Consider the following 26,108-nt stretch of genomic DNA (forward strand, 5'->3'; position numbering starts at 1 on the left):
CTTAACATTGACAATAGCGGGTAACTCAATTAAATTTTTATAAAATATCCAGGTTGAGATCACATTCCTAACAATAAACTTCCTTCAAAAGAAAGAAGTTATTGGCTCAACAGTTAAATGAAAAACTTTAAATCTTCGTTGAAATTGTTTACAAGCAGCAACTCAAAAATTTCCAAACTACCAGATTAGATTGGTACATGGCGTAAACTCTACTTAAGTACATTTAGCGGCTTTTAAAAAAATACCCAAAAGCACAAGAGTGTTTCTCCAGCGTTGCATCATGAAGCAGCTTACCAGGCTGCTTCTGTTACTTTCGTTCAGCCAACGATGGTGTTTGCTTATTTCTTTTTCTTGACATGACAGCTGGTGAGTCGCCTTTTGGTCCAGTTTCAGTCCCGTTAACTCGCATGAACAACCTCTCCCTCCCTAAGTGTTGACGACGGTCATCGTGTCCAGTAAAAAAAAACGAACTCGCTCTCCACTGCCAGTGAAAGTGACTACCGAGACTGCAGGTGTCATTTTTAGTCGGTTATTGCATCAAAATGAATTCCTTTCCCAGAGTGCCCATTTCCTGCACGGGGTCTGGGATTTCAGCGCCTCTGGTGATTTACTGTGGGTGACTCGGTCATGGTCATCTACAAGAGGCGGAGGGGTGTATGTTTTCCCACACAGCCATGTGAGGGGGGGGGGGAACAAGGTTGTGGTGCAGGATAAACTCCCGCCGGGTGCTGAAAGAGTGAGAGCGATTAGCTTTCTTTCACAGCTGAAGCAGAGATGCACCCGGTCACTTGGTGGTCAACCAAAAGATGAAGGAGGCTTGAGTGTCTTACTTTGTCACAAACCCATAACGATATTGTGTGTAAAACTTAATACCACTTTTATGCCTTAAAAAATGTAGGCCTCTTTTTTTTTGCTTTGTTTCCCAGTAACGTGTCGGCCGGCATGCAAAGCACAGCTTACTAAAGCCAGGTTGCGCCGGGGGACCGCCGCACTGATTAGTTTTACGACGGTGGAGGACGGCGTGCGGTTTGCACAGGCCGCTCATGAACTTCAGCCAAGAATTAAGTCTTTTTAGATCACACGATTTATGCGCTCTGCCTGAATTGAGCCTGTGTGTCGACACACGGCCGTAAAACTGAATGCAGGCCCATCGCGGCTGAACCCGTCTGTGTGGGGGTTCATTCTTTTTAAGAGATCATGATTTTGATTGATCCCCCCCTCCGTGTCTTTTGTTCCCGTTCCTGAACTGTTGAACAACACATGAGGCTTATTTCTCCCCACTTTGAGCCGCCACAATGGAATCTGCTTTTCTCCTCAAACCCGACATCCATTCCATCGCACCGACCATATGTTGATACCAAGCGAACATCAGGATGTCACGCAGTCGGCAGTGAAATATTACACACCTTGCCCCCCCCCCCCCCCCTTTTCTTTACTTTTCAACCGGCGTGTCGTCGGGGTTCCCGCACTGTGCCAGCACTCCTCTCTCTCAAGCCACTTCATTGCCCGACCATGCAAATCCGCTCCGGTGGCTGATCAAAGGCCCAGCGAGCTGCACACAGAGAGTCATCTGATCCACACTGGTTGTGGGATCAAGTCCATAATGTGAGGGATCAGTACACTCGGGGAATGGTCCCTCGGCCTCTCACAGTGCTTAGCTCTGATCCCACCCCTTGTCTACCACATTCACTTGAGTTTTTGACAAAAGATATGGGATTACTTTGAATATCACAGAGAGATTACCTCCGATATGGTTTGTACATGATTTGATACTGTGAGATGAAAGTGTTCAAGTCAGATGGGAGACATGCGGCTCATAATGATAACGATTTTGTTTCGCCACGTCTAAATGTTGAAATATACAGTATGTATTTTCAGTTTGTCCCTGTTGGCACAGTCAGTGGCGGAGTCATCCAAACAGTCTTTAAAAAGAAATATTCGCTCGCTTGTTTACACAAGCATGGCCAAATTCGTCCTGAAACCACCATATATACTTGGCTGGCAAAACAAAATATGTTGCAAGGAAACATGAATTTTGAGGTGAATCTGTCAAAAAAAAAAAAAAAAAACTTTTATGATGGAACATTTTTCCTACTTTATGTTTACGTTGGATTTCTCACTTTACCCCCTCAGTGAGAGAACCATTGGCCAAGACATGTGCTTCATACTTCACTAAGAACAGCCCAGTCCTTCTAACAGGTAGTCAAGCACACAGATTGAAAAGAATATTTAGGGACCTGCATCCTGCTTTGATGTGAAGCCATCGCTCAGGGCCACAGACAGCCAATGCAAATCCTCCCGGTGCAAACAAACCAACAGGACGCCGAGCCAAGTGCATTGAAAACACAAGCTCCGCTTCAGCTGGGTGGAATGTGCAAGCTTTGAAAATATGGAAAAACTTGGTCGACCCCACCATTCGCTGTCTGCACAATGGATTTACAAAGAGCAACAGAGCCGGCTTTGTACATGGCTCATGCCTGTGCACGTCACTAATACTGTAAGGGGCCACACAGCACCCGCTTTCCCCTTTATTATGCCTCAACAAAGGCCCGTGGTTCTGGAGAAACAAGAGACTTGTTTAAGTCGGTTTTTTTTTTTCGTTTTTTTTTTCCGGCTTTCTGTTTTTTGACAGAAGTATTTCACCTGTGTTTTGATGGATGACTTCCCTTAGGGTGCAGCCGACAAAACCAATTCCACAAACGGGCATTTCACCCCCTTCATTCACATTTACTGTGAACCCCCCCACCCCTCTCTAACCATGGTGGGCTCTTTCACCAGCAACAACACAGTTGTCAGGGGAGGCTGTTGCCTCAGCTGTGTCAAGTTTAGCTGCAGGAGGGCAGCGTTGGAACGTTCGGAGGGGACCATGAACACTTTCTCAGCTGACTTTGCAGATTTTTTATCTGCTGCTCCCTGACCTAATCAACCAGTGGACCCACAAGCAGCAATACATGTAATTGTTTACAGAATATGTATATATATATATATATGGCTTTAGTGTAGTAAAAGTAACCACAAGAGACATTATGCAATCATAGCATCCATATAATTTAAGCTTAGACCTCACTTGGAACTAAAAGCTGTTTATTTGTGGCTGTTCTCCATTTTTCTCGGTTCTATATGTAGAATCATGAATACATGGTTTTAAAAAAAAGAATCCCTATACTTTTCTCTTTATCTTCCTGAAAAACCACTACGTCCCGCTACTGGATGTTTACTGTTCACGGTCCTAATCTGTCTTCACTGTCTTCTCTGCATACAGGACTGCAGTGTTTACGAGATGGAGGAGAAGATCCTGGAAGTTGTAAGTATCCCAAATATCTTATCTCTTTGTTTCACTTGTGTCGTGAACTTAAAGCAGATATAAAGCACGGGGGGGGGGGGGGGGACAGGCTTTTACGTGTATTTACATTGAGGTTTGTGTGACGGCTACCGAAAGGTCAATCTGCTGGGTGAGTAGTGGAGAAGTGTCTTTAGGATCACCAGTGGAGGAGGCGGATCTCGTACGCCCCAGCCATCAATCAGCGTTTCCTGTGGCGGTTACTCTCCACACTCCATGCGTAGTCCACATTGATATGGCTTTCGGCACTTCCTTTGCTTCGGAGGAATTTTCCATTTCTGTGCACCTGCCTCGTGTTTTTCCTGTTCTCACCTGCTTTTCATTTCATTCTGCATGTTTGCACCTTATTTGTCTCAAACGTATTCACACTCACACACGCTAAGATTCCGTTGAAACAGCAGTAAACTGTCTGCTCATGCAAAAGCAATTGCATTTTCAGTTTCTGTGTGTTTAGATAGGCTAAAGGATTATTGTGCGACTGACAACACATAGGACATTTAAATCAGGGTTTATGAGAATTATAGAAACTAATTTAATAGAAATCACTCAATGTATTGTCGCATTTTAATCAATTTGCAGGCATTTGACTTTTTACCTTAAATAAGCGAAGTAATCTAGTAATTTGCAGGTATTTTAATTGATATCGGGTTCAAATGTGCTATAGATTATGTATGACACCAACAATTTATTGGTTTTTGGGTAATTTGCATTTCGATGTAGAGTCTGTGTACATTTATGTGCAACGTGGATAGTGTGAAGCTAGATTATTGGTTTATGACGTCCATCTATCTAATGCTACCTCAGTACACCCAGTGAGCAGATCCGCTTTAGTTTGCACTCCTTTTTTCCACATGCGAACCTCCAAACTGTCAGTAAATCAGGGCTATCGTTAAAAACTAAAAGCATGCGCTCCAGCAGAGACACCCCCCTAATGGTGACACTTTACAGTTTTTGTCCTTGAAACGAGCGCGGAACAAAAGGAGCACTGTTTGCACAGGACTTATTTTAGTGTTGTACCTGCACACTAATGGTCCCCTTTAAGGCCATTTAGCCTCCCAGTAAACATATACAGATGGTGGTATGCAGACACAGAGTAAAACAACTACCTGATGAGGGATAAGGTGTTCCTCGTGGACTGCAAGAATAGTCGCGTAACACGACTAGTTCGAACTTGAAACGACACAATGGCCCTGCAGGCTGTTATTGGTATAATACGCCATTAGAGGATTTAGCTCACCACTTGTGACAGGAGCCTGATGGAAGTCATGTGCTTTTGATTTTACTGACAGATGCGTTTTGTTTTTCTTCCCCAGTCAAAGACTTTGAATAGCATCTGTGATCAGACTGTTCGGACCACGTCTGACCCCCTGATGAGCCAGTCGGCCTGTTTGGAAGAGGTCCAGCTGACCAACATCAATCCAGGCGAGGGTCTGGTGAGGATTCCCTTTTCTTTTTTCTTTTTTTTCCCCTTCAATCTTATACTTGATGTCTCTAATTTGGATTTTCTGGGCAAGAATCCTTGCAATATGTCGTCAAAATGTTTCCCTCACGTCTTGCTGTAATTTTTAACTCAACCCGTAGCTGAAGTCTGGCGTTTTCTCTTTGTACCCGCAGGGAATGTACATCAAGTCTACCTACGATGGACTACATGTAATCACTGGAACCACAGAACATGTAATTACAGCCACAAACTGGAATTGCCTCTGTAAAACACTCTCCTCAACGTACCTCTGATATCAACTTCAAAACGTTTTACTCTCTTCCTCCTCATCTTAGCCTCACACTCTTCCTCCAGACTTGCAATAGCTGAAGGAGTGGAGAGCTCCTCTTGTGTTCGGGGAATTGTTTTCTTTTCGACACTCCACTCACCAGTAAACAGCCTCCGCAAAAAACAAGTCCTACCTTTTTTCTTCCACGTTGAGATTAAACCAGTCCGTGACTAATCCTCTGGTCAGTTCCTCACGCCTCCGGCCCCTAATTGTGAATCAGAGTGAATCATCACCAGTGATGACTAATCAATCCCAGTTGAAATACGTGTGACACGACAAAACAATTGATCTGATATTTTGACACAGAAAGAGGCATTTTCTCACACTCTTTGAATCTTCTGTATTTCTTTATTCGCGTTTGATTTGATCATGATTCTCGAGGCAAACGGTTAAACCCAGACAGGAAAAACACCTTTTGTAAGTCTTTGTGGAGAATGTCCAATTGAAAAGTCAAAACCCGTCTTTCTGTTTTGATTTAGACACTCTGAGCGGGCTTTTCAAAGAAAACGCTTTAGTTTATTCTATCCACTGTGATAGAGTCCAGATAATGAGATTATGTTTAACAGGCAGTGCAGGGTGGATAAAAACAAAAACTATCTCTCAAAAACAAATTGTACAAATCAGAAGGAAGGAAGTATACAGAGGTTATAAAACACCACATCTTCTGTAGTGGTGTGTGTGTGTGTTGGCTGCTTGGGTAGAACCTGGTTTCTCACAACAGGTGATGTCCAGAGTTGGTGGGGTTCTTTTAAAAAAAAAAAAAATAAAAGCATAAATGTCTTAAAGGGAGGCACTCGTCTGTTTCTGATGCCACCCTCACCACCTCCTGCAAGCCCCTCTTGTTGTTCTATGAAGAGAAACAGAACCACAAAGTGTCAGAAGACTGATATAAATGACTGTAGGATGAATAAAACATTTTGTACGTTATGTTTGTCATGTTGGTTTTAACTTCCACTGTCTCTCTGTGCCCTTCAGTCTCCTGCCGATTTGTCCAGGAAGATCCACGCCGGCGACGAGGCGATCCAGGTCAACCATCAGACAGTGGCGAGTTCCTTTTCAAACATACGAGCAAATAGAATAATGATGTTCACGCCCTATAAATTGACAGAAGTGGGTGTGTGATTTGAACGTCTATCGGTGTGATGTGTATTAGGTGGGCTGGCAGCTGAAGAACCTGGTCTTCAAACTGAGGGAGGACCCCAAAGGTGTGGTGCTCCTGCTTAAGAAGAGGCCCACCGGCACGACAGGTTTCACCCCCGCACCGCTCAAGAACATGCGCTGGAAGCCCCCGGTACCTCAGGTAAACACAGACTCCTGGAAATTGAACGGCACCTCTAATCGTCGTCGGCCAATTATCAGCTTTTTAGGGCGTTGGTTCCGTTGGCCGCAAGTTCAGACAGAGCCCGCTTTTGAAAGCACAACCTGGACTCTTTTCTCCGGGCAAAACAAAAGAGACCAAGTCCCGTGATGTCACTGTCTGAGAGCTAACCCTGCAAACCTGCTGTGTTTGGGTCTGCTGAGTTTCTATTGGGTTTAATATTAGAGACAAATGGCCAATGTTGTATCAAAGGAGCGCAGTGAAAATGGTTGACTCATCACTTTTGTACACTTTTGTGTTTTTGTTTGGGTGGCCGTGATGAGTCACTCAGACTGTCCTCCGTTTGTGTCTCAGAGATTAGGCTCTTGTTTCTGGCTAGTAGCTGCAGAGGTTCAGACTTGAGGTAATATGTGCAAGCGTTTCATGATATGAGTTTGGTCATCTGAAAACGAGTGGCTCACGTTGAACGTGTCAGCGCTTGCAACCTGCTTGCTATGCAGTTTTGTTGGTGGGTAGATAACACAAACCTGCTTATTGTTTACATTAAACCACTGCGTAGGAACCAGGAGCTTCAGCCATTTTAATGGGTATTCTTTGAGTGACTCATTACACCACCTTGTGGAGAGAACTTGTATTGCAGGTCAAAACGGCCCTGGGCAAGTTGGATGACGTTGCGAAAGTTTGTCGCGATAGCATCAGTATGTCTCAAAAATAGAAAAGGAGGACAGTCGGGCCCTGTTTACATGGCAACGATTTCGACATAAAAACAAAGCTTTTTTTCAAATATCTGCTGTTAACGTGTAAACGCAAGTCAAAATTCAAAATGCTGCACGTTGAACATGAAACTTCTAAAACAAAAAGATGCGTTTTTACTTGTAAAGAGGGTTTCAGACAAACATCGCACCAATGAGGATTTGGAACTGAGACGTAATTTATTATCACCATCAAATGAAGACATTCAGCTTCGTATAGCGTTTAATCAGCCGAGACCGGGAGGCAGTAAGCCCACTTTATACTACACTGTGCCACTGTCTTCTCAAGCATGTCCTGTTTTGTCACCCAAGTAGGCAAGATGAGATGATAGTGGTTAGGAGTGGGGTTTTTAAGACAACAAAGAGGCTCTCAACACAAAGGTGGCCAATGTCAACATGTTCACCAGCATCTTGTTTTAACAAGTAGCCCGGGCTATCGGAGCTCGCCATCTCAGTTTATCTGTGTAAGCCGGCTCCAGACGGAGACAAACTACACTCCCCGATTTGGGAGTGAGTGACACGGGCTTTGTAATACTATATAATTTGTACACTGAGAAGTGTTTAGAGAAGGAATGACTCACAAGACCCCGGATCACGTGTTGTTTGCCCCCCCCCCGTACATCGCAGCTCCACTGTTGTATCAACATTTCCCTCCGATCAGAATGGCGTATATTTAGTGAAGGACAGCGTGTTTTTTTGGAGCCTCGGGAAACATAACTGTGGTAAATGAGTACATGTCTCTTATGCTATTTTGGACTTTGCCGACGATCTTTCCGTACCTCAAAAAACGCACTCAAACATGAATCCGTCACCACATCTGGTGAGCTCCTCAACTCACATTCAGTCCAAATTGAAAATTCAAAGTGTCTTATTATAAAATGCTTGTCTTCTGTTTGGTTTTTTTTTTGTAGAATAATTCCTCCCTGATCCGAGCCCAGTCTCCCTGCAGCTCAGCTAACGGATCAACCAAAAAGGAGAAGCCAGCCATCCTGGACTTGTACATTCCTCCTCCTCCACCCGTGCCGTACACTCCCCGGTGAGCGTCCTCCTCAGTGCTGTCTGTCTCATCAGTTCCGATTCAAAAAGCTCAAGTATTGAGAAGGTGACTGCCGAAAGTGTAGTTTTTCCACCCCGGTCCACCTTTGCCACACATCCTCGCTGAGAACACGGAGGCTGGTGGATCACGAGTCGGCCAAATCTTTTTTCCCCACCCACTGCACTTTCTGTTCTGCTTGTCTTCCCACTCTGCTCCCACCAGTCCCACCACAACCCTTATGCAACAACCAGTTCATCCTCCACCTCCAGGAAACATGACTGAGTGTGGTCGCTATGCTGACAATGCTGGACGCACTATAATAGGAAGTTTTCAACGCGCTGCGTTATTAGCTGGAGCCTGATTACTGTGAAATAAACAAACGCGGTTACAAATGCCAGTTATAAATCATCCCAATCGTGACTCCGAACATTTGTTCCTCTGCGTGCAGGGAGGTGAGAACAGACACCTTCTCCAGTATTAGTAAAAGACCAAAGGGCTCTGAGTCACCCAACTCCTATCTGGACCAGGAAAGCAGGAGGCGCTGCACCGTCGCAGATTATGACAAGATGAGTGTGGGATGTCCAATCGAAGCCAACGTCATCCAGCCCAGAATGAGGGAGCACAGGCCCTCGCGTGGTCAGTGCCCTTTTCTTCCGGAGATATCAGAATTATGCATCTTATTTCCAAAAGATCTTTCAAAATAATATTATTGACACATATGAAACTGTTTCTTTCCTATAGGGAAGCCCCGCCCTCTGTCCATGCCTGCAGACACCTGTGTGGGAATAATCGATCCTTTCGCAAAACCCTGGTTACAAGGGAGAAAAGGTATTCACACCCAGACTTCCACTTTTTAAGTTTGTCAAGCAAGGGAGTGGGGATGTGTTGGTTGTTTATGAAACCGATTGTATAAATAACATTTGGTCTGAAATTTCACTCCAATTACAATGTATGTGATAGACAGAGAAAAATTATAATTAATTTTATTGGAGAGGAGAACGTTAATGAAAGCTAACATGGTGCAGGCAGGAGGAAGTAGCCCCAGTTTTGACACCAAGGCTTCAGAGAATGCCGATGGTGAATATTGCCGCGCGGCTGAAAGCACGGCGCTTCAGTGTGACTGTGCTGATAAACTAACGCCTCGTCCTCTCTCTGGCCCCAGGGGAAGACCTCCTGTACAGATACTTGAGTAATGAGCGGATCCCCACCATCGCCGAGGAGGTCCCCTCAGTGTCGCCGCCCTACAGGCCGGCCGGGGAGCGTCACCTCGTCCGAGTCGACCACATCCGGGGCAGCCGCTACTACTCCAACTCAGACCTCCACAACAGCGCCACCATCCCCTACCAGGAAGACACAAAAAAGAGCCCCGTAGCCCCCATCTCCAAGCGCGCCACGGCTGAACGCTCCCTACTGGTCAGTTGGATCACGCGGCTTAAGCTATTGACTCACTGATGATGTGCTTCCTGTCCGGGGCTTCCTGTCTTGTGTCCTCCTTCAGTGCCTTTTTGACATTTAACGTCCAGCTGTGTATTTTTAAATTTTTTTATTTTTGGCAGCTTCGGGCTTTCTCACACTCCTCTCCCCCTCCCTCCAAACTTCCCTGGTGTTACTACTACTAGCAACTACTACTCCTCATCCCAACTCGCTTTAGTAGTACTCACCACATTACGTCATCACTGCCTTTAACAAACTGCCCACAAACCCCCTTCATCTCTGACTGCAAGCCTTGAGAGGACACACTTTGTTCAGGTTTAGGACACCTTTTTTTTTTTTGTTGGGCCTTATGTGCGTTCTTTACGGACTCCTCTGTAAATATTTAGTTATGTTTCCATTACGATGTTCTCTGGTACTTTTACTTAACTCTTTTAAGATGCTGTAGTTTAAAAAAAAAAAAAAAAAAAACAGAAAAACGTGCCTGATATCATTTCCGTTGTGTTCGTCTTTGGTTTTTCAATAACTTATACAGTAAAACAGCACATATTTGTTAGCGAACCTGCTTTTGTTTTCATGTTTATTGTTTTTCAAACGACACCTTGTTGTTAGTTACCGATGGTTGCCTCTGTAAGCTATGCATACGACTCTGAAAGTCACTTTAGTTGATGACGCTGCCTCAGTTGGTCAAAGGGTGTTTCTATCTTGTCACTAGCGAATATTTGTGCACGTTTTAAAGCTATGCACTGCATCCAGTGAAGTTTTTTTTGGGGGTTTTTTTTTTTTAATATAACTTGTGTTTCCGTTTACTCTGAAAGCACCCAGCTGAAATCCCTGTATGGACAGCTGGTGGACAGTTATGAAGCCTGCTGGTCGTTTTGAACCAATCCTTTAGGACGAAGCAGGTGAAATGGCCTTTTGTTAAAAACCAGATCCCACAAGAGCCGGAATGACAGTATTATTTAAGAAACTGCAGGGAGGAAGTGTCTGTTGTTGCTTTATCTGCCTTTTTTTTTTTTTTTTTTGTAAGATTTGAATAGCGATTGATTAAAAACTGCAGTTCATTTCAGTGCTTTTTTTGTGTTGTCTTTATTTGCCCAGTGCGTGTGGAGTGACTACTAAATGTGTACCTATTATATGGGGCTGCTGAATTATACTCTCTTAGTCTTTATTCCTGTGATTCAAATGACCTCTCTGTCTTGCTGGAGTTTGTAATTGAAAGATCGGCTTTAGTCCCACCCTGGCTGAATCAAACTGAGCTGCCTCTCTCTAACCTGCTTTGACCTTTGCGGTTAAATCCTCGCTTCTGTTTTTTTTAGGCATGCGGTGAAACAGGATAGCTTAAAAGTCAAGCTACCTCGGCTTGGAATCTTAAGACGGCAATGGTTATGCAACTGTTTCCCTCTTTGATCAACTTTAAATTGCAGCTGAGAGGACCATATGGTTAAGAGCACCACATGGGGATGGTTTTTTTTTTCTCCTTCCCGCCCATATGTTGCCTTTTTAAACCTCTAGGCAGCAGGTTAGGGTTACCTTGCCTTTGTATTGATTTATTGATTTATTAATTTTTTTCCTCAAAGTGTTTCCCTGCAAAGGATCAACTCTGTCCCCTCCTTCTCTGCCTGCCGTCGCCTCTGCGCATGCTTCCCGATTGAGAGGAGACCTCTCTTCTTATCTCCCCTTCACTTCTCTTTCCTCACTGTCTGCCCCCGGCCTGCTGAGCTATCGTCGCCTGCGGTCCTGACTAATACGCACTCTCGTGAAGGCCCTGCGGTCTGCCTAAACACTACCTGTGCTCCGCATACGTTCACTAACCACTAACATTTTTATGCCTTCACTTCCACAAGGGAGACAAAAGCTGAATTACTGCTAGTCCGTGCATGTGGAACGGAAATAATCACAATCCTTAACGTGTATCGTCACAGAGATGTATGGATGCAATGATTTCTACTGAATCTATACTTTCTATTCCTGGGGAAGAACAATTTGTTTTACAGCGACGCATGACAAGCAAAACACGGTGGAGACATGTGGTCTCTCAAGCTATTGAAGGCGCGTATAATTTGGTTCCCTGCGAGGGAAGACGCTGCAGTTTTGCTGTGAGATGCAATGTTTAAAAAAAGGATCTGAGGGATTTAGCTGCTTTAGGTCATTTTACCAAGGCGGTTCAAGGAAGAAAAGCTGCATGAACTTCAGGAATAAAGTAATCAGAGGAGTATACACTGGAATTAGTAACCTGACTGCTTTTAAAAAAAGATGAGCTGATTTATCAATATGGGTTGTTTTACTTTATGTTCACATTAGTTGTCCAATTTAAAAAAATAAATAAATAAATAAATAAATAAAAAATCTTGTTAGTGGATTGAAGTCAAAGGTATAGTATGTAAGGTAATAGTCTATGAAAACATGTTACTGATGAATGGTGCAGATTTAAACAAAGTGGTTCACCCCAACCAGTCCTGGGTCCTGTTTACACAACAACGTCACAACAATAAAGTAAAAACGCAGTTTTTGCATTTTCATTTCAGAAATGTTTTGTATTAACACGGAAACGTTTTTGAAAAAATGACGTCCATTTCCACGGAAACTGAAGAAACACTGAAAATGATGTAGTTTTCATGTATGGCCTCTAGTTTGTGCCGTTTGTTTTTTGTAATGAAACCACACACACACGAGCGCAGAGAGCAATGCGCTATAAACATAAACACTGGCGAGTACATGGACATTCGTATGGACGGATTACAAAGTTGGATTGTTATAACTATAAAACCACCAGGTCCCAGGAGAACATGGACTGGGAGTCATAACACTCTGGAACCTGACGTTATCCTCACATGCTTAGAACGAATTTTTTTTACAAACGTGGCGCACATGCGGATTTGCAGCGTTTCAGAAAAGTTGCGTTTCACCCGGTTTCCATGGAAACAGAGCCTGAGCATTGTCAAAAAGTTCCACCTTTGGGAGCCGTTTTCAAAAAAAGTTGCTTTTTCAGTGGCTCCGAGCACCATTGTCCTGTGAACAAGACACCTAAAATCCAACACAAATTTTACGTTTACATTTGAAAATGTCACGTAAACGGGGGCTTTTATAAACTCAGCGTCTAGTTTGTCAGTCCCGAGAGGGAAATGGTTCTGAAAACAGAAAACAGAAACACTAAAAGGCAAACTGTGTGGTTTAGATTACTGCCCCATCATGGACTAAGGTGGCATTACTTAAGGTTTATACACTGCACCTTTAACAAATGAATGTGATCCATGCCGGGGGAGTTAAAGGTCTCCTTTAAGAATTCAAAACGAGTGAGTTCCAAGCCCACTTCTTAACCTCCAGGCCATGACTGTCCCCAAAGACACATCCTACATATCTTCTCTTGCACTGTTTCTCATTTTAAGGCAGCCAGGTTTAATCTGAACCGGCCTTGTCATTCTTACGGCGTGTGACCTCACACACTGCGTGATCCAATGTAGCACAGGAGGTTTCTGCACATAAACGGAGGCTTTAACACAGAAATCTTTATGTATCACAGGGACCTGACTGGCACTCGAGCAGTGACTTCCTCAACCGGTGAGTTCCTCTCTCTCTTTATCTCACACACACACACACACACACACACACACACACACACACACACACACACACACACACACACACACACACACACATCTATAGTTCGAAATGAGAGACATAAAAAAACAGGGTGGAATGTAGTTTTCCAGACTGTGGAATCTTTTTAAAAATTATCCTTGGTGAGGCGGGAGCACTGGGTGGGCTGCTTTTATGAGCAGAGAACATATTCCATAGATTTGAGATTTAAGGTTTCCCTTTCCAACGCGCGATCACAACAAGGATAACAACTGGAGGGAGATTTCTTTATGGAAATAAATTTATAATGTCAACAACGTTATGAAGGAAATCAATATAATTAAACCAGTCAAACTTTGATTATGCAGATTTACAATTTACACGATCTGAAGCCAGTTTTTAAAAGGGGAAGCTCAAAGGAAAGTCACTGTAAATCTCTCTGTAATTCATATAGTATAGAGCAAAAAACACCTAAGTGATCTTGATTTTGAGCATGGACACTGACTGTAAAAGTGACTTTTTGGGGGATTTTAAACAGGAAGCGTCGGAAAAGTTGACGTCAGTGGAATCGGGGCTCATCCTGCTGTGAGGTGGGGGTGCTAACCACTACACCACCGTGCAGGCCACAAGTCATTCCAGATTAAATACAGACAGGTACATTCACACCTCCAGTCAATTTGAGGTCTCATCTGAACCTCAAGCTCATGTTTAAAACCCACACGGAAACGCCCGCGATCCTGGAATTGAACCGTCGATTCTTACTGCGGCAGGAAATTACGAACCACTACACCACCTGGCGAGCCAAAACTGGACTTCTCACCACCAATCTAATTTCAGGCTTGATACTGACTGCGACCGAGCGCTTCTTAAAGCCCCTCCCACGCACCCACCTGCCCCTGTGACACGTTCACATGCCTGACAATGTTCAGAACTGTCACTCTGGTGACAAATCCTCAATCCGATTAATAACTCCATTCCACTGCCAAACACGACGCCCTCGCCCCCCGATTTTAGTCGGTGGGGCCTAAGGAGGTGTGACTCCCCACATTAACGCCACAATCAGTGACTAAATGCTTTGGCACAACACCACCGGCCCTACCTGCCACTTCTATTCTGAGCCGCATCGCATCCGGTTCGAAGGCACGCTTGATCAAAACACATTACTCACATTGGGAGGACACGCACGGGGGCTGTAGTAAATCTCACAGATGAGCAGTTGGTGGTGGTTACCAGCATGCGGCGCCGATGCAGGAGATGGAGTCTGATTGATGGGGAATTGAATCAAGTGTCATATGAATTTTAGCTGCTTCAGCCGTTGGAGACAAACCTGTGTTCTCCCCTCATGACAAAGCATAAAATGCGACGATGCGTCAGGTCCTTTCTTTTGTCATCCGTCAAAACAAGTCACAACACCACCAGGAAAAAAAAAAAAAGAAAATCCCCAGTATCCAGTAAACTGGTAATTTAAGGAGGGGATAAAGAGGCGGTAATTGGTGAATGACAAGAGAAGGAGGAGAAAGAAAAAAAAAAAAGATGCTGGGAATCTGAAGGCTGGAAAAGCGAGTCAGAGTCAATTTCATACCCTGAAATTGCAGGGTGAGGCCCCGGCTGGGGCAGATCGGGTATTCTGAGCGGTGGGAACCAGCGTCTCGTCTGCCCAGTGCCACTGTGGCTGGTTTCCAAAGGGATTATCAAAACCGCTGGAAACACCAAATCCCAACCAAGGAGGAGACAGTCTCCACCGTCTCGTTCAAATCGAAGTGATCTGGACTGGAACGCAAATGAAATATAATTACTGTTTTGGAATAAGTCGTTTTAAAAACTGTGATTTGACTCACCCGTTCTGAAAGTGAGGGGCAGGTTTTCAGGGTAGGTTACGTAAGACATCATGATGAGAAAGAACAGATTGATGTTTGTAAAAAACACACACACACACACACACACACACACACACACACACACACACACACACACACACACACACACACACACACACACACACACACACACACACACACACACACACACACACACATAAAGTTCAGGGCAGTTGTCATCACATGTTGACTTTTCTCATCTCTTTCTCACAGGTATAACCAACCACATATACGGTCCTGGTCCTTCTCTCAAGCAGTAAGTAACGCTTCATCGAGGCCTTAAATTCTAAAACAGTCAATGACGACACCTGCCTGCTTGCATCGGAGGGACTTTGCTTCACTTCGGTTTTGGCAGGAAGCAGCAAAATGAAGAGTGAAGACTGAACAAATGATATAATACAAATTAAAAAAAAAAAAAATGGTATCATAGTTTGTTAGGTTGTTGGTCCAGACTGAGACAAACTTAAAAAGATGCAGGGGTCAGAGTATCAAAGAGACATACGATATTTTCAAAGAACAGAAGTGACCACATAAACTAGACAAAGATGATCACCAAAAAATGTGCAATGACAACAAATTGTCACAAGAAGAAGGACAAAGTGAGGCAGGATGAGCACAAAATTCACACGCCAACACAACACACTACCAAAATACACAAATGACATATAAGATGAAAGAGCTTAAAAGACCAAAAAAGCTCAAAAACAACCAAAGTAGTACAGAAAGAAAAATGGCAGCAGAGGTTTTAAATGGATCACAAAGACACACAAAGCTTCGACTAACAGAGACAGAAACGATTAAAAAGGACCTCAAAACTGCAGCAAAGAGAAAACTAATAAACACACCAAATAAGTGAAAAGAAACACAAAACAAACAAGTCGAGAAAACAACTTATTGGTGATACTTTACTTATTTAATGGGTTATCAAGCCACCGATGGGATTGGAGGACTCAACGGCGGCTACAAAGTAAAAAAAAAAAAAAACAGTGATGCAAAGCATCCATAATAACAAGGGGAAGCAAGGGGAACAAATATAATAAAAATGGACAATAAAAATACGACCGGTGCAACTCGGACATAAAGAGACGTTCGTGTTGAAAATCAAGAGGCCTGGTGATCCTTTGACTTTACATCTCACACTATTAACCGGCCACAAAAAGCCAGAGTAGGAAATCTAACCTGCAGATTCCTGCAGAGCTCGGAGCGCTGCAGCTGCCGCTTGGAAAATCGACCATACACCTACCAGCTCTGGCAGATGTGGGACTGAAGCGACCGCAAGGGGTAAACCGAGGACCGCTTGGCCGCCTTGCGCCGGCGCACACTGAAACCGTGCACCCCAGCGCCATGAGTTACTGTCAATCCCTCGGTGGCGCATACCGCTCACACGCCTCCGCAAGGGGGTCGGATGGATTAGGAACATAGTCAGCAGTGGCAAGTGGACAAATCACTTCTGTGCAGATTTATGGGCCAATCACCACTTGTTGTTGCACCAAAAGGGAAAGGCCTGACATCCCCGTCAGCCTTTATGCAGGACAGAGGATAGATCATATTGTTGGACTTCTCTTTACATCTTGTTTCTGTGAGAAGCGCGAACTGTCATTCGACGCCGCATTTGGAGACTGTGGAGACTAATGAGGGGATGGACAAGATGTTAACTGCTCTTGTGATCAGTTCCAGGTCAGAGGGGAACGTATCAGCTGCTGCGCCGCCAAAACTCTGCAAGCCAGAGTCTGATATCCCCCCCCTCCCCAAACCTGCTGAATAATAGCCACTTTGTTTTGCCCCCTCTCTCTCCCTCACACATGCACCGCTCAGTTTATGGGTGCCGTTGGAGAACGGGGTGAAAGTGGGGGGCGGGGTGGGCGCATCGGCTAAGTGCCATGACAATTCTCAGCATGGCTCGTGATGGGAGATTGAGCGCCACAATGGCGTGACCAATCCGCATTCCCCGTGAAAACCTCCAGGCCTTTGACATGAGTCGCAGGCGCGGTTACCTCACTTCCACCGAAACACGGCTTCAGCAGAATACTCCTTTAAATCACCCTAAAGAGGCATGCTGAGGCCTCGCCCTCATCAGAAGGCATGAGAAGAGGGCGGACTGTGGTCAAATGCTCCTTTCAGATCAACACGTTTAATTGAAATGTTGAAGGATTTTGGGGGGTGGGGGGGTTCGGGGGTAACGCGGTGAAGTTACTCGATACGAATGAGAAAAAGGGTGACAAACGGGGGAAGGAGGCAGGGAGGAAGCTACAGTGTGAGAATGTGGGTAATATAAAGGGGGGGGATCTCTTCACGGTCACTTCAGAGCACTTGCTGCAGCACAATAGCGAGCGGGGGGAGAGAGAGAGAAGGGCCCCTGTCTATTTAAGCAGAAATGAAATGGAGACTATAATAACGCAGGGCTCAGGAATGCGTCTGCTGCTTCTCCAGACGCACAGACGTATGTCAGAACATCCAGGCCTCCACTCTCGACACAGCTTGAGCTGTGCTGTTTTGACTGCGAAGCCGCTTCCCACCACGACGACACGAGGTGTAGATGGCCAGGCCGCAGCTTCCCGAGGCACCGAGTGGAACATGACACACTTGCTCTTCTGCCATTGGTGGATTTTTGTCTTTGCGAGTGCTCAGTAGTACTCATCATGGCCTTAACTCCACCTCAAATGTGTCTGCCACTGACATTTCAAAATGTTCCATTGGCTATTTATGTATTTTTTTTTTTTTTTTTTTTTTTTATCACCCAGTATCTGGGCTCGTGAGAATTTCTAATTGTTGCATCTTGATTTTATTTATGGTTTACAAATCGCCCCCAACTTTTTGTCAACTGGGTTTGGAATTAAACAAGTCCACTCATTGTGAGTTACTGTAAATAGTGTATTTGACAGGTATATTAAACAAAACAAAAAAAAACCTCAAAATTGCAGAAACGCTACACAGGCATGTCAAATTAACACAAATAAGTTTTAACAAGGTTAAAACAACAACAACCAAGGGGCACCTAGGTAAAAGTATAAAACAAGACCGGAATGTTACTCTAAACATCCAGAAAAGACACAAACAATAAGAACAATGAGGAGGCAGGTATAAAGAGGCTCAAAAAGCCATTAATGAGACAGTTCTTTAACATGAACATAGATTATAGTGAGTATTTGATGCGAAAGATTTGTGTGCAGCCCAAGTATTTGTTTTGCACCAAAATGTCATCAGCTTTATTAAGTTAGTTTGAGTATTAAAAGCAGTATCTCAGAGTTTGAAAGTGTGAATCTTGAGGTTTTGTTAGTTTCTGTTGGGTCGAAAGCTCCTGCAAAGCAGTGAAGCAGCGACACTCAGCGGTCAGAAGTCAGAACTGCGTGTGGTTGCTGAGAGAAATTATTTATAAGAAAAAAATATTAGAAAGGTATTTATCACTTCGTGGAAATTATATCAGCACTGAAATTAAGAGTAAGAAAATAACTGTGGAAATAAACCAATAAAATCATGTTTCTAGGTTGAGGTTTTCTTTTCCTCTGTGAAGTATGCTGCGTTCACGGACCTGCACCACTGACGTTCTAACCTCGGTCCAACATGCTTACAGAAGTCTGGGCAAACATTCAGCGGAGCTTTCGGGCAAAACTCCGCTCGTTGAGGTTGTGGTGGCAGGTACGGTATGAGTCTGATCACAAAGGAACCAGGGTGTTTGATTTCTTAAATATGTTTTCCTTAAATATGTGTTCTGTCGGAAAAAGCAGATTGTAGAGCACAACAAACAGCTCGAAGGTAATTGACGCAATCTGTTTACATTAAACAGAGGTGGCAAAGTACTGAATGGTGATTATTTTTTCCTAATGAGTAAGCTTTTTTTTCCCCCATTAAAATTCCACTTAAATTAACCATAAAAGAAAAATAAATTAAAGCGGTGTTTCGGATTGAGTGGTTTCCCTGTTAACTGGTGACAGACTTACTTTAGCGTTCCTCGTTAAAAGCCTGACAGAAATCTGTAGCCATCCTGCTGAACGCCGTTTTATCGCGTTTAAAATAAAGTTTCAAAGTTTCGGACCTTTTGTGAGTATTCTTTGGGGTTTTAACATCTGCTATTACCGGCAACGGCAAGGGATATTTTAGGAAGTCGGTCACCAATTAACAGGGAAACCACTTAATACGAAACACGTAAGTCTTTTCATTTGACTGTAACTGTGGTAACTATCAAAAACTGTTGTGACTGGTTTTTTTTTAATCTCATCACTGTCACTTTAAATGATCCTCATACAGGTTCAATCAAGAGTTGAAGCTGAGAAACAAATATGTATATTTGTGTTCAAATGTTGGAAGTAGAAATAAAAAGTCATCTGAAAAATACTTGGAAATTCATACAAGTACAACTGCTATTTCTGCAGTTTAAAAAACAAAAACATTTTTCTTTGCTTTTTTTCTTCTTTAAAACAGGAGTTCCATAGATATTTAAAGCACATTTTAATAATTACAAGTTAAAAACTTTATTTTAAGCATACTTGGAAAATGTATTTATGGTCATGTACTAAAGCTTATTTTTCAATTTGACCTATTAATTCCAGTTGCTAAATAAAATGCACCCTCTGTTGATATAATTAGTACTTTTATTCTATTACTTTTGCTGTTTATCATGATGTCTTCTCGAAAATTTAAAAGGGATAACCATGCGGGGAAAAAGGTTTGAGCTACTGCTTTAAATATTTCCTGCGAATTTTAAAATTTTTTTTATGTTGTTAGGGTTTGTGACCTCATAATGAATCAGTTTTTCTTTTTAGTTGTGGCCTCCAAAGTGGGGGGGGGAAAAAAACCTACATTTATTGTGTGGGCTCAAACAATATTAAAGCGATTACTGTCTAGTCGATCTATGGTTACTGCTCAGAAACAATACCTGTAAATCTATTCGAAAGAAACATAGAAAGAATCCAACAGGAAGTGAGCTACTCAGCTCTGGCAACCAGTCTGAGCCGGGCCTGTGCTGTGGTTCATGTGACCTACCTCCCACAGGCTCACTCCGAAACGAGATGTGATGTGTTGGTGTTGTGCAAGACAGAAAGTTACATACAGAAACTCTTCATGCGTGTGCGCTGACACGCTAAAGCTCAGATCAGAGCGGCCGAGAGTCAATCAGTGTGTTTTAAGGAGATCCAGTTCAAGTGTTTGGAGCTTTCCACAGTAAGGTAGGATGCTATTTCACTCCTATTGGGCTTGTTCGCGTCGCAGCTTGGTCTTTGTTGTGATTGATTTTGAATAACTCTCCGACAATCACCCGCTTTTCCTTCATGTAGCACTCATCGAGATGTGTGTGCACGGTCAAGGTTTTGCAAAAAAAACCGACCACTGTGAGGCTTATTTCAGATCTGTGGGGCTTTTTCACAAACTGAATCTGTTGATTGTTTTTATGTTCCATTTCTGTGCCTCTCCCTCGCACAGCTTTGTCACTCCATAAATAAGGAACTGATGAACGCAGAGGAAGTTGGCCAATAAAGGCATCATGGATTTCTCAACGTGACTGTCGGTTTAGCCTGTTAAGTTGCAAACTGAAGTGTTTCGCAGTGTTTTTGAACGTCTGTTGCCAAAAAGGCAATTTGCGAGGTGCGATTCTGCGCGCGCGCACACACACACACACACACACACACACACACACACACACACACACACACACACACACACACACACACACACACACACACACACACACACACACACACACACACACACACACACACACACACACACACACACACACACAAAACAACCAACCTGAGTTTTCCTGCTAATGGGTTGTAGGTGTCATGAAAGTGCTGACACTGTTGTGAGTCACTGTGGCGAATGAGCTTAAACCTGCACATCATTTCTTTTTTAAGTTTCTCGCTCTCTTTGTCTCAACTTCCACAAAATAAGAAAATCTGCTTCCTCTTCTTCCCAGTTTCTTTCAGAAACAATGAAAAAGGGTCAAATACAGAAACTTTGTCTGAGCTTTCTGCCTTGACGCCACTTCCTCGTGTCACACAGGGTGGAAAAAGGGGCTCATTTTCTGCTATAGTCGTCTGTGGTTTAGTAATATAGCCAACCTGCACTTGTAAATATCCTATTGTTTGTCTCCACAGGCTGCTTTCCCCATATCTGTGAGTCCTGCCATGGCTGCCGACGACTACAATCCTGTAAGTATCTTCACTTGTAGTAGACCCACCGCTCACCTTGAGTTGTTTTTTTTTTGTTTTTTGTTTTTTTTAATTATCCATTAGGGGCAATTTGTGGGTCAGTCAACAGAAAAACATGAACGACGGACGCAACATATACAAACTTATCTGCAGCCATTAACTAAATAGTGGTCATGTCTTTGTGATCGACACATATTTAGACAGATTTCTGCAGTTTTGCCACACATTTTAATTTTTAACCGCACTCGGCACTTTGTTTCTATTATTCAGCGATAAAAGACTCATCCCTCCAAACAAGGCAAAAATTAGTCAACCATTCTAAACCCCGTCGCTGGCAAACTTGATGTGATGACTTTTCTTTATTGGACCTACTCAGGCTCTTGTGTGTATGAAATTAATATAAAAGTAGCATTCAGAACAGGTGAATTCCTCACCTGTTTACATGGTGCGACTAGTAGTTTTACAGGTCGTAATTGAATTGAAATGTTCACTCTTATGCTTAACTTTATGCTTAATCTCCCCCCCCCACTCACTGGTGCCGTGATGAAGGAATAATGTGTTTTTCCCTTGAGCGGTCATAATCTTATGGTTGATTGGTCTGTGATGGATGAATCTTTATGTGACGTCATGCAAACTCCAGGCTGTTCTCTTCTGTCCGCATCGCAAGAAATAATAAAGAAAAAAGGAAAGTGTGACTAAAGAATCAAACGAAACAATGCCAAAGGTCTCGGATGAGGATGTTGGCGGGTGAAAAGAGAGAACGCATGTGACACTCAGAAACAGGATGTTCCTCTCTGCCTCTTCTCTAAGCCGTGGGCTTCTGTTCGGCTCGAGTCTCTGACCTCCTGTCCTCCCCTCTCTTAAGGTCTCCCTCCGACACAAGTCCAAGAAGAAGAGCCGGGGAGGTGAGTCCTCCGCGCTCACTTCACTTCTTCTCTATTCTGTGGAGCAGCTTCTCGTATTCAACTGCAAAAAAACCGACCCGTTTCCTTTCGCCTTAATGTTGATTCATAAGCTCACCAGGTAGGGCGATTATTCCAGCGCGTCTGAGCTGACTGTGCCCGGGTTTTTGTGTGGGCTTGTTCTGGGTTATTTTTAGACTTCATTTAGTTATTGACCGAACGCAGTGGCCTATTTGAACAAGGACGGAAAAGGTTTTAGTCGTGGGGATGTTGCACGCTTGCTTCCTCTAAAGCTCAGTCGCTTTCTTTTTTGTCTCTGCGGACAGAGGTGACAGGGGGGTGCTCGGCGCGCTCACATGCTTGTGTTTTTTTTCCCCCCTGTGTAAACAGGTAATGGTAACATGAGCAGGAGACGCATCTCGGTCAAGGAGCTGGGTCAGCCGGACCACCAGGGCTGGCTGTACAGGAAGAAGGAGAGCAAGGGCTTCCTGGGGATCAAGTGGAAGAAGTACTGGTTCGTGCTGAAGAAGACGGCGCTGTACTGGTACAACAACCAGCTGGTGAGCGAAACACAACAATCGAGCCGCAACGGACACGTGGTCAACACGAGTGGATAGATTAGATGTCCAGAGTAAGATGGAACACTCTACTAAATTGAAATGTACAAAGCTTATCAGTCAAAATCTTAGTTTCTGTTTCTCTGGATTTAAGGATTTAAAGGAGCTCAGTGAAGTCTGTGTCTTCCATTTGATTGACATGTGTTGTTTGACATATTCTTTCTCCGTCTACGTGTTAAAAGTTCCGTTTATTCTGTGTCATTACTGGCTTCAACGGATCCCAGAGGGCACAAGGAGGGCCCGAGGCTTCACCTCGCGCTGTGGTTTTTAAACGACAGTTGTAATGTCAAACAAAAAACGGGCTAAGACACTAGCAACTGTTATTTTGAAAGCTTGTGCGGCGTCTGTCGGTTGAGAGTAGAAGGAGATTGGCAGCCGTTCTTAGAGGGGGAAAACGGGAATAAATTGGCGAACAGAATCCTTTTTCGGGATAAAAGCAACGGGCAGATTCTCAGGCGTCTTGGCGGGAAGCTTCTTAAAGCAGTTAGTTCAGGTTAACTGGACATCTCGGACGATGCTATTCTCTAGACTTGGCGGGCCGGTCAAAGCTCCACCTGATTCCGTTGCTTTGAATCGAGCAAAAACAAGAGACTTTTTTTTTTTTTTATGGTATATAAAATGGTAAAACTTTGAGATGCATAGGAAATAAAAAGTTGACCAATGAAAATGGTTGTTTCCACCCTACGTTCATTTCTTTTTATGGTGGCTTGTTGAGGAAGCGTCGGCCTGGAACTGCGGGTGTTCCCCCCACACTTTCAAACCCACTGCTTGTAACACATGCTAAACATGGCATTTGATAACCGCAGGACCGACCGTGACACCTGCCACTGTTTTACTCTCAACTATTAAAGGAGTTTGCTCGTTTAAAGAATCGCCGCAATTAAGATTTGAATCGCTAGGAAGATAAAGTAGAAAACGATTCGGAGGAGCGGTAGTTCATGAATACTGACGGAGCGAGCGGTGAGGGAGACGCGCGGGGAAAGACCTCCATCATGTGTGAAAATCAGCGTGATGTTGCAGTGTTTCCTTTGCAGTTCATCGCCAAAATAAAGACGTGCTTCTGAGTCCTCACGTCTGTTTGGATGCTGAGTGAATCATCCTCCCACAGCCGCCTCTCTCTCCCTCCGTCACGGCGAGTGCAGGAGCAGCTATTGTCTCCTGAATGCGACGCCGTCGCTAATGGCCCCGTCAGGCCCCGGACGCCGCCATACGTAACTGCCGGGGCCGATTTACTGCCGCGCTGACCTCTGTCAACTTCTTCCACGCCGTCGCACGGCGTCGGCAGATAGGAGAAGTAACCGAGAGCGAGTCGGCGGCAGGTGCGGCTGTCAGGAAGTGGTTTGAGTGCCTCGGTGTGATCTAACGCTCGCTGTTGTTCAATCTGTGTGTCGCAGGCGGAAAAAGCTGAGGGCTACATCGACCTCACCAACTTCATCATCGACCGAGCCATCGAGTGCAAGAAGAAACAGTACGATGCACGCAAAAAAACACTCACATTGCTATATCTGTGCAGTCTATCCAAGTACTTTTACTGCCATTTGTATATCATGCAGTACAATTTTTCAATGCGGAATCTACTTTTGTACAATCCGAATCAAAACGTGCCAATAGTTTGATTCCCGCTTTCTGTCTACTACAAAATATATTGCCCTTTATTCATTTTGATTTACTGTATTGTTCATTTTAGAAACGTGCCTCTTATGTCAATATAAATTAATATATTAAATCTAATGTTTGCTGTTGCAAAACTACTAATGATTAATGCTAGTGAGGTTTTTTTTTTTTTTTTTTTACCAACAGTACTTTTACTTGTCACTGTGTAACATTTAAGCATTGAAAGTTGTACTAAAGTCTGTTTAGCCTGATCTTGATCGAAAACACCCCACACCCCAGCGATTATTGTCGCCGAAAAGGGAACAATGCGCCGCGTTCTCACACACACGGGAGGCAGAAAGTGTTTCATGCTGACGCAGCAAGCAGTCATTAAAATGGAATTACAGTTTTAACGCACGTTGCTTCTTCCTCCCACAGTGCTTTCAAAGCCTGCCACCCGCAGGTCATGATGTTTTATTTTGCGGCTGAGAGCCAAGAGGACATGAACTTGTAAGTCGCCTCGACGCATGTTCCTTTTGTTTCCGTCATGCTTTACCAGAACCATTGCTAAAGGTGGACGATTCCCTTTCAGGTGGTTGAATAAGCTCGGGCTCGCCTCCATTCAGTATGAGCAGACGGAGCGAAACACTACAGCCGGTGAGTGCCGCCGACATTGCTTTCTTTGAGGAACACATTCTGCGCCAGTGACATATAAAGTATTGTGAATTGTGGCACGCGATGGAGCCCTGACTCTTTATTTGTTTCCCCGCTTCATCATTTAGAGTGTTACAGTGAAGCCAGTGATCATGAAGAAGCTGAAAGCACAGAGATCCCCCCTCCCCCGTACTCCGAACAGACCCTGCGGGACACCGTGGACACACCCTGTCCACCTGGTAGCACGCATCAGGTCGGTAACTAGTTGACCGGCTTAATTATTGTGTGTTTTTCCATATTTTTATTGCTTCGACAGGAAATTTGATTTCGAAATCACCTTGCAAGTGTAATCAAACATCTGCCTGTGATTGTTTTTATCCTCCAGGGTACGCTTCCTCCCCCTTACTCCTCCGCGGTCCCCAGCGAAGCCAACGGCTCGCTCTCCTCGCCGGTCAGCACCATGACGTCGCAGAGCTCCGCCTCCTCGCTCGCCAAGAACCGGCAGTCCTGGCTGGACCTGGTCTCGCAGGCAGGTCCTCCGGCTGTGGAGACGGCGGTGGTGTGCTCGGTCCAAGTCCACTCATCTGAACCTCCACAGGAGGAGACGGTGGAGGAGGAGGAGGAGGAGGCGGCGGCGGCGGCGTCTGAGAGCTCGGCTCCTCGGGACGCGGCAGAGACCAGCTCCAACGAGGAAATCCCTGCAGCGCACGGCGAGGAACAGGCTGAGCTTTCAGGAGCTCAGAATCAAGGTGAATCTCGACTGCTTGAACAGAAACGCTTAAGTCAGGCTTTGGGTTCGGCTGGTTTCATAAGCTGCCAAGTTCAATGGAACATTTCTGCGGTAGCACAGATTGGCAGAGAGCAGACTGTGGCTTCACCACACTGCACCTCTTTTTATCTTTGCATGAGCAGGGTTCAGCCAGGCACACCATGCTTATGGTAATTGAGGGAAACATCAAATGTTGGTGAGTGGATTCTCATCAATTAAGTAATTTAGAGAAATGAGCATGCAGAGCATCCATAGATATACTCCATTTGTCAATTATTACACCTTCTATCATACCCGGTATATAAAATTGAATTACCTTAATGTT

General features: G+C 44.3%; 1 protein-coding gene across 2 annotated transcripts in view; it reads left to right on the forward strand.

Annotated features, from left to right (window-relative positions):
- Window positions 1-26,108, forward strand: part of LOC308119886 (connector enhancer of kinase suppressor of ras 3-like) — a 50,934-nt gene that overhangs the window by 22,279 nt on the left and 2,547 nt on the right. The window contains exons 5-24 of one of the 2 annotated variants that reach the window (XM_080480158.1): window positions 3,263-3,304; window positions 4,654-4,773; window positions 4,955-5,014; window positions 6,085-6,153; window positions 6,263-6,409; window positions 8,091-8,215; window positions 8,664-8,851; window positions 8,957-9,043; window positions 9,378-9,628; window positions 13,170-13,207; window positions 15,316-15,358; window positions 21,195-21,248; window positions 22,114-22,153; window positions 22,541-22,710; window positions 24,162-24,235; window positions 24,799-24,870; window positions 24,953-25,017; window positions 25,143-25,267; window positions 25,400-25,543; window positions 25,613-25,763. In XM_080480158.1, the coding sequence (XP_080336284.1) occupies window positions 3,263-3,304; window positions 4,654-4,773; window positions 4,955-5,014; window positions 6,085-6,153; window positions 6,263-6,409; window positions 8,091-8,215; window positions 8,664-8,851; window positions 8,957-9,043; window positions 9,378-9,628; window positions 13,170-13,207; window positions 15,316-15,358; window positions 21,195-21,248; window positions 22,114-22,153; window positions 22,541-22,710; window positions 24,162-24,235; window positions 24,799-24,870; window positions 24,953-25,017; window positions 25,143-25,267; window positions 25,400-25,543; window positions 25,613-25,763 (2,065 nt within the window). Of the gene's footprint in view, window positions 1-3,262; window positions 3,305-4,653; window positions 4,774-4,954; window positions 5,015-6,084; window positions 6,154-6,262; window positions 6,410-8,090; window positions 8,216-8,663; window positions 8,852-8,956; window positions 9,044-9,377; window positions 9,629-13,169; window positions 13,208-15,315; window positions 15,359-21,194; window positions 21,249-22,113; window positions 22,154-22,540; window positions 22,711-24,161; window positions 24,236-24,798; window positions 24,871-24,952; window positions 25,018-25,142; window positions 25,268-25,399; window positions 25,764-26,108 lie in introns of both variants that reach the window. The other variant, XM_080480157.1, reaches the window with a different exon arrangement.

Source organism: Lipophrys pholis, assembly GCF_963383615.2.
Source record: "Lipophrys pholis genome assembly, chromosome: 14".
NCBI lineage: Eukaryota > Metazoa > Chordata > Actinopteri > Blenniiformes > Blenniidae > Lipophrys > Lipophrys pholis.